The sequence below is a fragment of the Morus notabilis genome, unplaced genomic scaffold, assembly GCF_000414095.1.
Source record: "Morus notabilis unplaced genomic scaffold, ASM41409v2 Scaffold757, whole genome shotgun sequence".
Lineage (NCBI taxonomy): Eukaryota > Viridiplantae > Streptophyta > Magnoliopsida > Rosales > Moraceae > Morus > Morus notabilis.
In genome coordinates this window covers 144,335-160,186 of record NW_010363107.1, presented here as the reverse complement: position 1 = coordinate 160,186, position 15,852 = coordinate 144,335, and the positions used below count along the sequence as shown (strand labels likewise).

Below are 15,852 nucleotides of genomic sequence, written 5' to 3'. Positions count from 1 at the left end.
AGCTTCAAAAATTAGTGCATTAAATTAAATTACATATCGAATATATGTTACACAGCACATTGTTAAAAGAAAAATAAAAAAAATAAAGAGCTGATACAATACATACTAGCTAGAAACTTTAGGAGACATCAAAAATTAACCAAAATGGAGATAATAGACGGATCGATCAAGATAGATAAACAATTTTCATTGTCTTATTCATATTAAGGTAAAAACATTTTCTGAAACAATTCAATACACAGCGGAATATCCCATTTCCACACTCTTATTGGCAAGCCTAGCTAGGAAATCTAGGACTAAAAAAACAACATGAAAGCCACACCCTTTTGCTTAGGAGAAAAAAAAAAAATAGAAATTTGACAAGCATATAGTTCAACATATTTAGTTGTAAGCGTCGGGGTTTGCTTGGAGGTAGCCTTCGACGAGCTTAAACAGACCTGCGGCCTTTTCTTTTCCCTCCTTAGCCTTTGCTTCATCGAACTGGGCATCTCCAACGGTGTGGAACTTGGTAGTGACCTTAATGATGCTTCCTCCATTTGGGGTTGCAACGAACTTGGTCTCGTGAGAGATTTTCTCAACTTCCGCACCCAAAACATCTCCTTCAATCAAGCTATGGCTGTAGCTAAAGTTGTTGTGGTCAATTGAATCAAGCTTCTGCTTCACATACTTGCCTGCAAATGAAATTTCACTTGTAAATTTTAATTTAGTCCAAATATGCATGTGCCATCTTTAATGTGCATCTATACATTAAGAGGGTATCAAATTATCGGTTGTAATGAGAAAAGAAAAGAGTTGGAAATGGAAAAAGCCTATTTTTATTTAAGTACTAATATACATTAATTGCTATATATTAGGAATTGATACTTCATTCCTAGTTTAGTAAGTATCATGAACATAGGAAAAAAGACGCTATTCCTCTCTTTCAATTAAAGATATGTAAAATATGTCGTAAAATCTTAAATACATAGGATCACGAAGATTAAAAGAAAAAGTTTACTTACCATCAGGAAAGGTGATCTTCTTGATGGTTCCGGGCCCTCCATTTCCTTCGACCGTCTCAGCACTTTTAGCAGCTTGAGGAGCAATTTTTGGAAAAAGGTTGTCGGCATCAAGGACGGAGGCCTTGAACAACCTAGCGGGAGCCACGGTGGAGGTGAACTCATCGTCAAAAGTGAAAACACCCATGATAATCAAAGGTTTTGAATGGGATCAAAGAGGAAAATATAAGGAAGGGTTGTTTTGAACTTTGAGGTGTTTTGTGTTGAAGAGATGTGAATATAGAGAAGCTATTTATAGGCAAAGGCTGCATGCTGCCCTCCATGATGAATCCCCCGTTTATTGGACGTATACATTGGTGAGAAAACTATATTAGTTTTTTCCTGTTAGGGAATTATATTTTTCAATCAATAGCATTTTAGTCAAGAAAAGGGCGCCCTTAATTGATGTTATATTAATTCGGAAATTAAATAAATAAATAAAAAGGATTTGTCCTTACGTTCTAGATGATGTGACGACTTGTGTCCAAACTTATCGTAATCCTAAACGTATAAAAAGGTTCATGTACATGAAAACAACAATGTAAACAAACAAATAAATAAAACAAATGAGTTGTAGGTGAAAGAAAACATTTTTTTTCAAATATTTAGTTTCAGTATTAATTTTTCAATTACAATAAATAAATAATAGATGACGATTGAAGCCATAATTTTTTCAAGAAAATATTTTGTTGTCTTTTTTGTTGACGTCCTCGAGAAATAATTTGTTGCAACACAACAACAAATCAAAAACGAAAGCCACAGTACTGAACATAAGGGGTAATATTGAGTCCACATTAATTTTTAATAGCTTTCTGTTCAAAAAAATTCTTGTACTATATATACAAATACGAGTTTCATAACTGGTTATTTTTTTCATATGTGGATGAAATATCATCACAATTCATTTCAATTTAATTCACGTAAATCCTAATAAAAACGGTTAACTTACAGAAATGGGATTCCCAACAAAGTGTGCATGTTTTCTTTGATAATTTCAGGTGTTGAAGGTTGACTTCTAAAAAGGCCAGCCAGTCAGAAATCAACAATATTTATTGTAAGTACTTCTGTCTTCTCTCCTTGAATTTATCTAGAGCATTTGAAAAAAAAAATATTTTGGTCTCCAAAATCTTATTCCCACAGTTCTTCGCATTCCTGACATATCCCATATCTTCAATAATTTTTTTTTTTTGAACATATCTTCAAACTTGTTACTTGTCCTAAAATTTTCTTATTCTAAAAAATATTAATATGAAATTTTCTTGTTCATGTAAGTAATTCTATTAATTTGAGGCTTTGTTTAAGATATATAAGTTCTTAATCGTTTGGAAATTTGTTTCAGATTAAGAAATTAATCTTCCACTTCAGCAAAGGCCGGGACACAATAATGTTGTTATTATTATGTTTTCTTCCAAGTTGGACCTGCTATCTCATGCATATATGTACTTACCCAAAAACAGAAGACGACAGGTAGAAATTAACAATTAGAGACTTCTCCATCAAAAATTCTACGTTGACGAAAATAATTTACACTTTCGTTCGTATGAATAGTTAAAGCCTAGAATATTGGTCAACAAATCCTACCTCACTTTTTTTTTTTTTAGAATAAATCCTTAATATGAAAAGTTTTCCTTCTAGAATTCAAAGATTTCGCCATGGGAAATGGCTGACGGAATCGTTTTTTTTATTTTTCTTTCTTTTTTTCAGAAAATTAGGGATAATATTTGTTATGTGACCATTATTTCTTATGGATTAGAGGAATGTGGTCCGTTTGGGGTTTGTTCCTTGTTTTGGAGCAAGTTCTGCTGTGCTTCCAATTGGAATTTGGCTCTTCGCCGGTATTGCGAGAAAATGCAGCAAAATAGCAAACGGCTAAAATGGAAAACAAGAATAATAAATGACAACCACATGAGTTGCAAACAGGGAAAAGGACATAAAAAACGGAACGACACCAATAAAAAAACAAAACAACATAAAAAAAAAAAAAGTTGAAACCCGACAATAAAGTCAGAAAGCGTCACCAAACCAAGTAACCAACACCTGCCACTAGAGAAGTATAATACTCGTTGGGCTGGGTTGATAATTTGGATTACGATAGGATAACACGATATGAAACCTGAATGAAATTAGAGGGTTTGAGTTTTCTTTAAATAGTTATAGGTAAACAAAGTGTTGAACCTGTCAAACACGATTAAATAAAGGCCTTAGCACAACACGAACCCTCCAACACCAAATTATCCCGAAATAACGCGTTTAGTAAACATGTCATACGTAAGTTGCCACGAACGCAACACATTTTTAACCCATTTAATACCTGTTTTATTTAGATGTGTATAAATATATTTTTTTAAGAAAAAATAAGTGATATATAAGGAAGGCCATAGAGTTTCCTCACATTTTTATAGAATTTCTCATTTAGTTTACTATTTTGCTATATTGTTGATTTTTTTATTTTTTTTAATATTTTTTTATCATTCAGAATTGAATTTCAGTATACAAGTAGTAACCGTGTTTGCAGATTGACACGACAAGTTATTGACCTATTTAATAAATGAGTTGGTCGTGTCGTGTTTGTGTCAATCCTGTAATAAAAGAGTCATGTTTGGATTTTTTATTGTGATACGATTGTTAAATGGGTCGTGTTCGTGTCAATGGCTATAGTGTCAACAGAGTGACATGACACGACATGAACCCGACACGGTAACATAAATTGCCACCCAAAATACTATAAACACCAAAATATAAAAATGACACGAATTTAAGTATAGAGAATGTGAAGCGACAATCTTCTAGGAATCAACACCAAAATATAAACACGAATTTCAATAGATGGCAACAAATTGCAACCCTAGCGACACCAGAAGTTACGGACGGTTAATGCAAAACGAGACAGTTAGTCACAAATACATGAACAATAAAGAATAAAACAAGCCAAAAATAAGTGAACAAAAACAACTGGAGTAATGGTTTTAATTAAATCCTTTACTTCTTCAGCAAAGGGACACTAGCTGCAATCTTCTTTCATAGCTGTTCGTTTTGCTTGTTCTGAGTTAAAAAGTGCATTCATATGAGAGAAAATATTGTAGATGAAAAGGTTGAGATTAAATTTTTGTGAGAGAAAATATTGTAGTGAAAACTTAAGTTGTAAATCGAACTAACGAAACGAACGGGACCACCAGTGACTACTTGTCATGACAGCAAGGTATGAGATGATATTAACAACTAATCTCTGCATTAAGAAATTAATAGTGATGAACATTCAATTTATTTTCATAAATCTGTGAAATTGGAAATACGAGATTTTTCATTCTTGGACAATCATGACAAGGAGAAAATGTAACCACACTTTTGGGTACTTCTCGATTCAAACAACATCTGGAGGAGGATTCGAGCTAAGATTTTAAACTGGTTTTAGGATTATTTTTCAGGGATCTTAAGGTGAACGAGTCCGTCTTGTCCAGGCAATATAGAGGATCTGATTTTGGATTTTTAACGCTATTAGGAAACTTTTCTTCGCTAAATGCACCATTATATTCTAAGTTATACTTGACTTTGCAAAAGTAGTAGTTACCAATAACAATACTTAAGTGGAATCTAAAAACTTCTGAAACTACGTTCACCAATTAGTCTGTCTGTATCTGAGGATATCATAAATGTTTAAATTGTAATTGTATGATATCTAGAAGACAATTGAATTATATGATAACTCTATGAACAACTTCCATGGAGTGCTAGATAGTTTTATATTTATTCGTTTGTTTACCTGTTCATGATGACATTTGCCTTTAGGATAAGGTCAGATATTATAGGAGAGAAATTTTACTTATGTTGTAAAGGAGAGTTTGGTATGATACTATACTCAAAAAATTAAACGAGATGGGGATAACACACGGCTAGATCAAAAGTAATGTGATAGATAAATTTTCTTTGTCTTATACATAATAAGGTAAAATATTTTCTGAAACAATTCAATACAAAGCGGAATATCCCATTTCCACATTCTTATTGGCAAGCCTAGGAAGTCTAGGACTCAAAAAACAACATGAAAGCCACACCCTTTTGCTTAAGAGAAAAAAAAAAGTAATTTAACTAGCATATAGTTCAACATATTTAGTTGTAAGCATCGGGGTTTGCTTGGAGGTAGCCTTCGACGAGCTTAAATAGACCTGCGGCCTTATCTTTTCCTTCCTTAGCCTTTGCTTCATCGACCTTGGCATCTCCGACGGTGTGGAACTTGGTAGTGACCTTGATGATGCTTCCTCCATTTGGGGATGCAACGAACTTGGTCTTGTGAGAGATTTTCTCAAGCTCGGCAGACAAAACATCTCCTTCGATCACGCTGTGGCCATAGCTGAAGTAGTCTTGGTCAATTGAATCAAGCCTCTGCTTCACATACTTGCCTGCAAATGAAATTTCAATTGTAAATTTTAATTTAGTCCAAATATGCACGTGCCATCTTTAATGTACATTAATACATTAAGAGGGTATCAAATTATCGGTTGTAATGAGAAAAGAAAAGAGTTTGAAATGGAAAAAGCCTATTTTTATATAAGTACTAATATACATTAATTGCTATATATTAGGAATTGAAACTGCATTCTAGTTTAGTAAGTATCATGAACATAGGAAAAAAGACGCTATTCTTCTCTTTCAATTGAATATATGTAAAATATGTCATAGAAATCTTAAATACACAGGTTCACCAAGACTAAAAGAAAAAGTTTACTTACCATCAGGAAAGGTGATCTTCTTGATGGTTCCGGGCCCTCCATTTCCTTCGACCGTCTCGGCACTTTTAGCAGCTTGGGGAGCAATTTTTGGAAAAAGGTTGTCGGCATCAAGAACGGAGGCCTTGAACAACCTAGCGGGAGCAACGGTAGAGGTAAACTCATCGTCAAAAGTGAAAACACCCATGATAATCGAAGGTTTTGAATGGGATCAAAGAGGAAAATATAAGGAGGGGTTGTTTTGAACTTTGAGGTTTTTTGTGTTGAAGAGATGTGAATATAGAGAAGCTATTTATAGGCAAAGGCTGCATGTTGCCCTCCATGATGAATCCCCCGTTTATTGGACGTATACATTGGTGAGAAAACTATGTTAGTTTTGTCCTGTTAGGGAATTATAATTAGTCAAAAAAGGGGCGCCCTTAAGTTGATGTTCTATCAATTGGGAAATTAAATAAATAAATAAAAAGGATTGGTCCTTAGATTCTAGGTGATGTGACGATTTGTGCACAAACTTATCGTAATCCCAAATGTATAAAAAGGTTCTTGTACATTAAAACGACATTTTAAATAAATAAATAAATAAAACCAATAAGTTATAGGTGGAAGAAATCATTTTTTCACCAATAGGTAAATTTTTTCCTTACTTTTTCGCCGAGTGCAGATCCAAGTCTTACCATGAGCAGATCTACTTTGACAATGAACTAAAGATGAGGAATGAAGCCATAATTTTTTCAAGACAATATTTTGTTGTCTTTTTTATTGATGTCCTCGCGAAATAATTTCAACTGTTAACGTAAGTGTGCATTTTTTCTTTTATAGTTTCAACTGTTGAAGGTTGACTTCTAAAAAGGCCAGCCAGTCAGAAATCGACAATATTTATTGTAAGTACTTCTGTCTTCACTCCCTGAATTTATCTAGAGCATTTTAAAATTGTTTTTTTTTTTCTGGTCTCCAAAATCTTGTTCCCACAGTTCTTCGCATACCTGACATATCCCATATCTTCAAACTTGTTACTTGTCCTAAAAGTTTCTTATTGTAAAAAATATTAATATAAATTTTTCTTGTTGATGTAAGTAATACAATTAATTTGAGGCTTTGTATAAGATATATAAGTTCTTAATCGTTTGGTAATTAGTTTCAGATTATGGAATTAATCTTCCACTTCAGCAAAGGCCGGGACACAATAATGTTGTTATTATTATGTTTTCTTCCAAGTAAGACCTGCTATGTCATGCATATATATACTTTCCCAAAAACAGAAAAGGACAGGTAGAAATTAACAATTAGAGACTTCTCCGTCAAAAGTTTTATGTTGACGAAAATAATTTCCACTTTCGTTCATATGAACGCCTAGAATATTGGTCAACAAATCCTACGTCACGTTTTTTCATTTTTTTTTTAGAATAAATTCTAAATATAAAAAGTTTTCCTTCTAGAATTCAAATATTTCGGCATGGGAAATGGCTGACGGAATCGCTTTTCTGATTTTTCTTTCTTTTTTTTCAGAAAATTTTGGATAATATTTGTAATGTGACCATTATTTCTTATGGATTAGATGAATGTGGTCCGTTTGGGGTTTGTTCCTTGCTTTGGAGCAAGTTCTGCTGTGCTTCCATTTGTTATTTGGCTCTTTGCCGGTATTGCGAGAAAGGGCAGCAAAATAGCAAACGGCAAAATTGGAAAACAAGAATAATAAATGAAAACAACATGAGTTGCAAAAAGAAAAAAGCACATAAAAAATTGAACGACACCAAAAAAAACAAAACAAAACAAAACGACATCAAGACAGAAAAAGTTGAACACGACAATAAAGTCAGAAAGCGTCACCAAACCAAGTAATCAACAGTACACCTGCCACTAGAGAAGTGTAATACTATTAGAGCTCATAATTTGGTTTATGACACGATATCACGATACGAAACCTGCATGAAATTAGAGTGTTTAGGTTTTCTTTAAATAGGTCTAGATAAAAAAAGGATAGAACCCGCCATACAAGATTAAATAAAGGGTCAACACGACACGAACCCTCCAACACGAAATTAATCCGAAATAACCCGTTTAATAAACGTGTCATAAATAGGTTGACACGAACACGACACATTTTTAACACATTTAATACATGTTTTATTTAGATATGTATAAATATATTTTTTTTAGAAAACAAAATAGGTGATATATATGGAAGGCCTAGGGTTTCCTCACATTTTTATGGACATTCTCATTTAGTTTACTATTTTGCTATATTGTTAATTTTTTTATTTTTTTTTAATATTTTTTATCATTAAGAATTGAATTTCAGTATACAAGTAGTAACCGTGTTTGCAGGTTGACCCGACACATTATTAGCCTATTTAATAAACGGGTTGGTCGTTTCGTGTTCGTGTCAACCCATTAATAAAAGAGTCGTGTTTGGAGATTTTTATTATGACACGATTATTAAATGGGTCGTGTTTGTGTCAAGGGTTACAGTGTCAACAAAAAACAATATTGTAAATAAATAGATAAATAAAACCAATAAGTTGTAAGGGGAAAGAAAACATTATCTATCACCAATTTGGTAAATTGTTTTCTTTATTTTTTGGCTATATGAGATCCAATAAGTTGGAGATCCAAGTCTTACCATCAGCAGATCTACTTTGACAAAGAACTAAGTATGAGGAATCACTATTAAAAAAAAAAAAGGGTTTTAGCGTAGGGGTCACCGTAAATAGCTATAGCGAAGAAAAATTACTTCGCTGGTTCGCCGCAACAACTTCGTATAGTTATTGGCTAATAGCGGCGATTTTGAAATTCGCCGCTATACTCAGTGGCGAATTTATTGGCCTATATGCGCGAAACTCGCAGCTATATGAGATTTATTCTAATTACTTTTACAAAGTTTGTAGCAGCAAAAATTTTCACCGCTATAGAGTTAGATGTGACATTTTCTGAGAGCTTTTTACTGTAGAAACCTAAAACTAAAAACTCGAATCGGTGAAATGAACGAGGCCTTACATTTGTAAAAATTCCAACCGCTCTGTTTTTCATTTTTCCAGACTTAAGCCTTCAACATTCTTCAATATTATTCTGCTTAGCCTTCAATATCTGCTGCCTCTATTTGTTTTAGACTTGTTCTTTGCTTCTCCTACACTAGTGCCTTTCCTACATACCCACAACACAATACGTTGAAGAACCAGAATACCACATATAACATTTACAACTAAAAAATCTATAACCAAAGAAAGATGTTTTAGGATAGCCAAATTATGCTGAGCTGGAACGATTTTGTAACAGTTCTTGTTAAGTTATTAGACTTTCTGTTATAATATTATTTTGCAATTGTTTTACTTCCTAAATATATAAAAGGAAGTAGTCTCTGTACAAACATTTTTAGCTAATACAACACACAATTTTCATCCCATTATTTTCTTCTCTTCCTCTTTCGAGATAAGCTTAGATTCAATATGGTATCAGAAGTAAAAAGCTTCGCTATTCATTCTCTGATTCGTTGTTCCTCGTGGTGATTTTCTTCTCCGATTCGCCCTTGCATCCTCCGATTCGTTGTTTTTGTGGTGATTTTCTTCTCCGATTCGCCCTTGCTCGTGGTGATCCTCCACGGAAACTTCTAGGTCAGGAAAGTCAGCCATTGACGATCCTTCAAGTCCCTATTTTTTACATCACTTTGATAGCCCTGGGCTAGTCCTCGTTTCACAGCCACTCACCGGAGATAACTACGCCTCCTGGAGCAGAGCTATGATCATTGCGTTGTCCGTCAAGAACAAGCTTGGATTCATTTACGGAAATAGAAGGTAATGACCTAGTCCTTCTAAATTCCTGGATTAGAAACAATAACATTGTAATCTCATGGATTTTGAACTCAATTTCCAAAGAGATCTGTGCAAGCATAATTATTTCTGCATCTGCTCGAGAGATCTGGATTGATCTCCAGGATCGGTTCCAACAAAGTAATGGACCGAAGATTTTTCAATTACAACGTGATTTAACAAATCACTATCAAGAGCAGAATTCTATTAGTGTTTACTTCACGAAATTGAAAACTCTATGGGAAGAATTAAGCAATTTTAGGCCTGTATGTTCTTGTGGAAAATGCACTTGTGGTGGAGTCAAAGAACTCAATGCTTATTATCAAACAGAGTACATCATGGCTTTCCTCATGGGATTGAATGATTCATTCTCCCAAGTTCGTGGTCAAATTCTGCTGATGGATCCATTACATGTTATTAACAAGGTTTTCTCCTTGATTTCCCAAGAAGAGCACCAAAGGAAGATTTCTACTACTTCCAACACTGACAATTTCAATAATATGGCATTTGCTGTTAAAAATGATAACCACAAGCTGTTTGGAGGGAATCGGGATTTTTCAGGGTCCACAAATGGAGCTCAGAAGTATCAAAAGAGAGACATGCCATTTTGCACCCATTGCAATTACCATGGTCATACTGTGGAGAAGTGTTATAAGATCTATAGCTACCCTCCAGACTTCAAACAATGTCAGAAACCTACTCAAGCATCTGCCAACCAGGCTGCAACACACCTTGGGACAGCAGATACAACCAGCAAGGCCACTAGAAACGTTGGAGATTTTCTGAACCATCTCAACAGTAACCAGTGCCAGTAGCTGATGGCTTTGCTCTCGAGCCACTTAGCTAATTTTGTCACTCTTACAGATCAACCAGATTCTGCCAATTCATCTTATCTAGCAGGTACTTGTTTATCACTTTCTCTCAATCATATTCCTTTTTCTTCAAGATTCTGGATTGTAGATTCTGATGCCTCTAGGCATATTTGATGTGATATACATGCCTTTGTGACTCTAAGGCCAATAGCCAATTCTACTGTCACCTTGCCGAATCATATAAGCATTGGCGTTCATTTCAGTGGAGATATTAAGTTCAACTTAGGACTAATTCTCAGGGATGTCTTATATGTTCCCTAATTCAAGTTTAATTTGCTTTCAGTCAGTGCCCTTACTTCTAGTTCTCAGCTTATAGTCATTTTCTTTCCTGGTCATTTCGTGGTCCAGGATGCCAACAGTCAGACGATGATTGGCAGGGGTAAAAGGATGGTAGATCTTTACATTCTTGATTCGACCACCTTGCAGTCCAGATCACCACTATCATCCAATTCAACTTCAATCAATTCTTTTTCAGTCAATTCAGTTTCAGCCCATGTATGGCATAATAGGCTTGGCCACCTATCTCATAAAAGGTTGGAGTTTCTTAAAGACCAGCTGAACTGTTTCAAGCTGTACCATTCAGATCCATGTTACATATGTCCTTTAGCTAAACAAAGACGTTTATCTTTTGTTTCAAATAACAACATGTCTATGTTGCCTTTTGATTTGATTCACTGTGACATTTGGGGGCCATATCATGTAACTGCTCATTCAGGGCATTAATTTTTTCTTACTTTAGTTGATGATTGTACCAGATTCACTTGGGTTTTCTACTCAAACAGAAATTTGATGTGGCTCATGTAATTTCCATATTTTTCCACATGATTGAAACTCAGTTTGATAAGAAAATAAAGAAGTTCTGGTCTGATAATGCTAAGGAATTAGTCTTTGCTAATTTTTTTTCTAAACAAGGTGTTTTGCATCAGTTTTCCTGCATAGATACTCCTCAACAGAATTCTATAGTAGAAAGGAAGCATCAACACCTACTCAATGTTGCTCGAACCCTGTATTTTCAGTCTCGTATTCCACTCACTTACTGGACTGAATGTGTTCTCTCTGCCACCTACTTAATCAATCGGACACCTTCCCTGTTGCTTCAAAACAGGACCCCTTATGAAGCCTTGTACAAGTCTCAGGTTGATTACTCCTTATTTAGAGTTTTTGGCTGCTTGGTTTTTGCATCTACTTTAAAGGCTCATTGCACTAAGTTTCAACCTAGAGTTAGGCCATGTGTGTTTATTGGATATCCAACAGGCATTAAAGGATACAAACTACTTGATATTCAGTCTAAACAGGTATTTGTCTCAAGAAATGTCATTTTTCATGAAGATGTTTTTCCATTTCATCAATTGACTTCTTTGGAACCTCATATTGATCCATTCCCTGATTTGGTTATTCCAAAGCCAATTCTTGAGCATCCCTCTTCTCTATCACCTTTAACCTCCCATCCACCAGCCCAACTTCCATCCGCTCAAGCTCCAATCATGATTTCTCCTAGACGATCCTCACGAGTTGTTAAACCTCCATCTTATCTCCGTGATTATCACTGCAACTTACTCACCAATTCATCTAACATCTCTCATTCTCATCATGAGTATCCTTTATCCAAATATGTTGCTTATAACTCTCTTTCACCCTCTTACCAAACTTTTGCCTTGACCGTGGCATCCTACTTTGAGCCACAATTTTACCATCAAGCAGTTAAATATCCTCACTAGAGAGAAGCTATGCGAGCTGACTTAGGAGCCATGGAAGCTAACAAGACATGGTCTATCGCTCCCCTACCTCCAGGGAAACAGACCATCGGTTGTAAATGGATCTATAAGATCAAGTACAAATCCAATGGTTCCATTGAACGTCACAAGGCCAAATTGGTTGCCAAGGGGTATACACAACAAAAGGGTGTGGATTTCCTGGACACGTTTTCTCCGCTAGCTAAATTGGTGACTGTTAAAGTCTTATTGGCCCTAGCTACAAGTTCTTCCTGGCATATGGTTCAATTAGATGTCAACAATGCATTCCTTAATGGGGATTTATTTGAGGAGGTTTACATGGATCTTCCACTTGGATATCGTAGTAAGGGGGAGATTCTTGAGCAGGATAAGAAGCTTGTCTGCAAATTATACAAATTTACTTATGGACTTAAACAGGCTTCACGCCAGTGGTTCTCTAAGTTTTCTGCAGCACTTCTACACTTTGGTTTTGTTCAATCAAAGTCTGACTATTCCTTGTTTACAAAAGGATCTGGATCTTCTTTCGTGACTTTATTGGTTTATGTGGATGACATTATACTCACAGGGCCATCCATGGAAGTTATCAACTCTCTCAAACTTTTCCTTCATAGTCAATTCAAGCTCAAGGACTTAGGAAATTTAAAGTATTTCCTAGGCCTTGAAATTGCTCGTTCAACTAAAGGCATAGTGCTTTCGCAGAGACAATACACTTTACAGTTACTTGAAGATACTGGATTTCTGGCATCCAAGCCTACTTCGGTCCCTATGGATCCTCATGTAAAGCTCTCGGCTACAGATGGAGAACTTTTGTCTGATATTTCTCAGTATCGTCGGCTCATAGGTCGCCTATTTTATCTCACACTCTCCAGGCCCGGCATCACCTATGTTGTTCACCGCTTGAGCCAGTTTGTTTCCCAACCTCGGTCTCCTCATTTACAAGCTATTCATCACCTCCTGCGTTATCTAAAGGCTCATCCAGGTCAGGAGTTATTCTTTTCCTCTTCATCTCCTATGCAACTTAAAGCCTTTTCTGATGCTGATTAGGGTTCTTGCCCGGACTCTCGCAAGTCAACCACTGGATTTTGTGTGTTCTTAGGGGAATCTTTAGTCTCCTGGAAGACAAAGAAGCAACCAACCATTTCTCGTTCATCAGCTGAGGCTGAGTACCGAGCTTTGGCTGCCACTACAAGCGAGTTAGTGTGGTTAAAGCAATTACTCACATATTTCTTCATTGCTCACTCATCCCCTGCTCTTCTCTTCTGTGACAACTAGGCTGCAATTCATATTGCTTCTAACCCTACGTTTCATGAACGCACTAAACACATCGAGATTGATTGTCACTTTGTTCGTGATCAAGTTACTATCGGGTTTGTCAAACTTATGCCCATTCGGACACAGCATCAGCTAACAGATCTCTTTACCAAAGCCTTACCAGCTGCCTCTTTCTTCTCACTTTTGTCCAAGATGGTTGTCAAGGACATTTCCAGTCCATCTTGAGGGAGAGTTTTAGGATAGTCAAGTTATGCTGAGCTGGAACGGTTTTGTAATAGTTCTTGTTAAGTTATTAGACTTTCTGTTGTAATATTATTTTGCAATTGTTTTACTTCCTAGATATATAAAAGGAAGTAGTCTCTGTACAAATATTTTTAGCTAATACAACACACAATTTTCATCCCATTATTTGCTTCTCTTCCTCTCTCGAGATAAGCTCAGATTCAATAGATGTCATAAGATATGGATGAACGCAATTCGACATTTTTACAACCAAAGCAATTACCCAAGATGATGAAATTCCAAGCAGATGCATTTTGACCCACAACGAAATCAGTTTACCGAAGCAAGCTCATACTTTACAAACAAAAAGAACTAACACACAACTCTCAAAGGAATAAAAAAAAAAAGAAACAATCAGCCAAGAACAGAGGTGTCAGTAGACAAAAACTCACCCAAATTTTCCTCTAATTTTTTCAGATAGCAGAACTAAAAACAAAATATTGTGTTTACAACAAAACAAAACAAAAAAAAATCCTTCATTAAGATTGAAACTTACCTAAAATTTTCCATATCAGGGAAACTAATCTCCCCAATTTTTTCTACATCAATAGCACCATTTCCAAACAAACCCAAATAGGCAAAAATCAAGATCTGCAAAATAAGCAAGCAACACAAAAAATTAAGAAAGTTGATTGCACACAAATTTGCAATGAATAAAATAAAATATGCAAAACCCATGAACACACACATGAACTAAAGTGTGGGAGAGGGTTTAGAGGGAGTATAAGGTCAGGGAGTTTTTGGACGGACAGAGGGAGAGAGAAGAGAGAGAGACAAATTAAAGAAACTAGAAGAGTCAGAAAGAAAGAGGGCAGAGAGAGAGACGTGTGAGAAGAGAAAGAGTCCATATGTTTAAGTAAAAAATTTTAAATTTATATTTTAGAAAAAAAAAACTTATTTTGTATGAAATAGCGCCACTTTTGACTCTTTCCAAAAGCTAATATTGGTGCTTAAAGTATTGCGCCATACTTTTTTTTTTTTGGTTATGTCGAGCTTTAGCGGCGAATTTTAACGTATCTGCTACATTATTTGTATTAGATCCTTTGTAAAGTGTATAAAGTGGACCCACTAGTGAAAAGAGGGCCGTTATATGTATCTCTAGCGAGGAAATTTTTGCCCGCTATAAGTCTCCTCACTAACACATTCATTTCTTGTACAGGGGTGAAAGTTTTCACCGCTACATATTTTGAGAATTGTAATTTTTCAATATCACATGGAGTGATGAGGATTATGATGGCAGTCATGAAGATAAAGACCATGTGAATAATTACATTATTTTAAATGTATATCAAGATGATCCTAACAACAGTGTTGCAAATCGTGTCACAAAACATGTTGGAACATCATCTGTAACACACTCAAAAAAATCAGAAGAAATCAGAGATTTTTCAGATTCTGACGATACTAAGGAGACAATCCAGAAGGCATATGAAACCATGTTCAATAAATAGGTTTTCGTGGTTAAAATGAATAAGTCGGTTTGCGGGAGCGAGTCGATGAGCTTATCAAAGAGAATGATGTGCTTAAGACGACTGCCATGAACTATGAATTTCAGGCTGTTGAAAAAGAGAAAAAGCTACAAGAGACAAGAGCCGAATTGGAGCACACTAAAAAGTCGTTGAAGATGAAGAATTCCGGCACCACAAAATTGGATCACATTTTCTCTATTGGACAAGCGAGTGGTGATCGACATTGCCTTGGCTATACTGGTGAGAGCTCAACGTCCAAAACAGTGTTTGTGAAGAAGACAGTTGCCCCTAAGCCTCTGACTTCCTCCAGTAAGAAGATTACTAGCTCATCCTATCGACATAGAAAGTTTGTTCCCACATGTCATTACTGCGGTTTACCTGGCCACATATGACCGAGATGTTAGCGTTTATGCCCTTCGGAATAAATGTAACAATATTCTTTGAGACATTTTGACTATTAATAAAGATTTGTTTATTTCATATATCTATGTATTGTCCTCTTTATATTCATAATAGTTGAATGTATGATAAGCAAACTGAAAGTCTGAGACTGTCATTCTAAATCTTTAGGTCATGCATGTAATGTGAAGAACATGCGGAAGACAAGAATCTAAAGATGATAGTCTAAATCTTATGATCCACAATCGAGGGAATAAAGTT

General features: G+C 35.4%; 2 protein-coding genes across 2 annotated transcripts; both read right to left on the bottom strand.

The window, feature by feature from the left end:
* Positions 1–227: 227 nt before the first annotated feature.
* Positions 228–1,245, bottom strand: LOC112092636 (major allergen Pru av 1-like). Its single transcript, XM_024169218.1, has 2 exons — positions 1,002–1,245; positions 228–671 (listed from the first exon to the last, which is right to left on the bottom strand). The coding sequence occupies exons 1-2, from the start codon at positions 1,183–1,185 to the stop codon at positions 382–384; spliced, it is 474 nt and encodes a 157-aa protein (XP_024024986.1). The 5' UTR covers positions 1,186–1,245; the 3' UTR covers positions 228–381.
* Positions 1,246–4,937: 3,692 nt separating this feature from the next.
* Positions 4,938–6,012, bottom strand: LOC21412391 (major allergen Pru av 1). The gene is made up of 2 exons (XM_024169219.1): positions 5,765–6,012; positions 4,938–5,434 (listed from the first exon to the last, which is right to left on the bottom strand). Exons 1-2 carry the CDS (start codon positions 5,946–5,948, stop codon positions 5,145–5,147), a joined length of 474 nt encoding a protein of 157 aa, XP_024024987.1. The 5' UTR covers positions 5,949–6,012; the 3' UTR covers positions 4,938–5,144.
* Positions 6,013–15,852: the final 9,840 nt, after the last annotated feature.

Coding starts and splice junctions, on each gene's coding strand:
- LOC112092636 (XM_024169218.1), bottom strand. CDS start 1,185: ATGGGTGTTTTCACTTTTGACGATGAGTTCACCTCCACCGTGGCTCCC. Junction 672..1,001: donor GAAGATCACCTTTCCTGATG/GTAAGTAAACTT, acceptor TTTCATTTGCAG/GCAAGTATGTGAAGCAGAAG.
- LOC21412391 (XM_024169219.1), bottom strand. CDS start 5,948: ATGGGTGTTTTCACTTTTGACGATGAGTTTACCTCTACCGTTGCTCCC. Junction 5,435..5,764: donor GAAGATCACCTTTCCTGATG/GTAAGTAAACTT, acceptor TTTCATTTGCAG/GCAAGTATGTGAAGCAGAGG.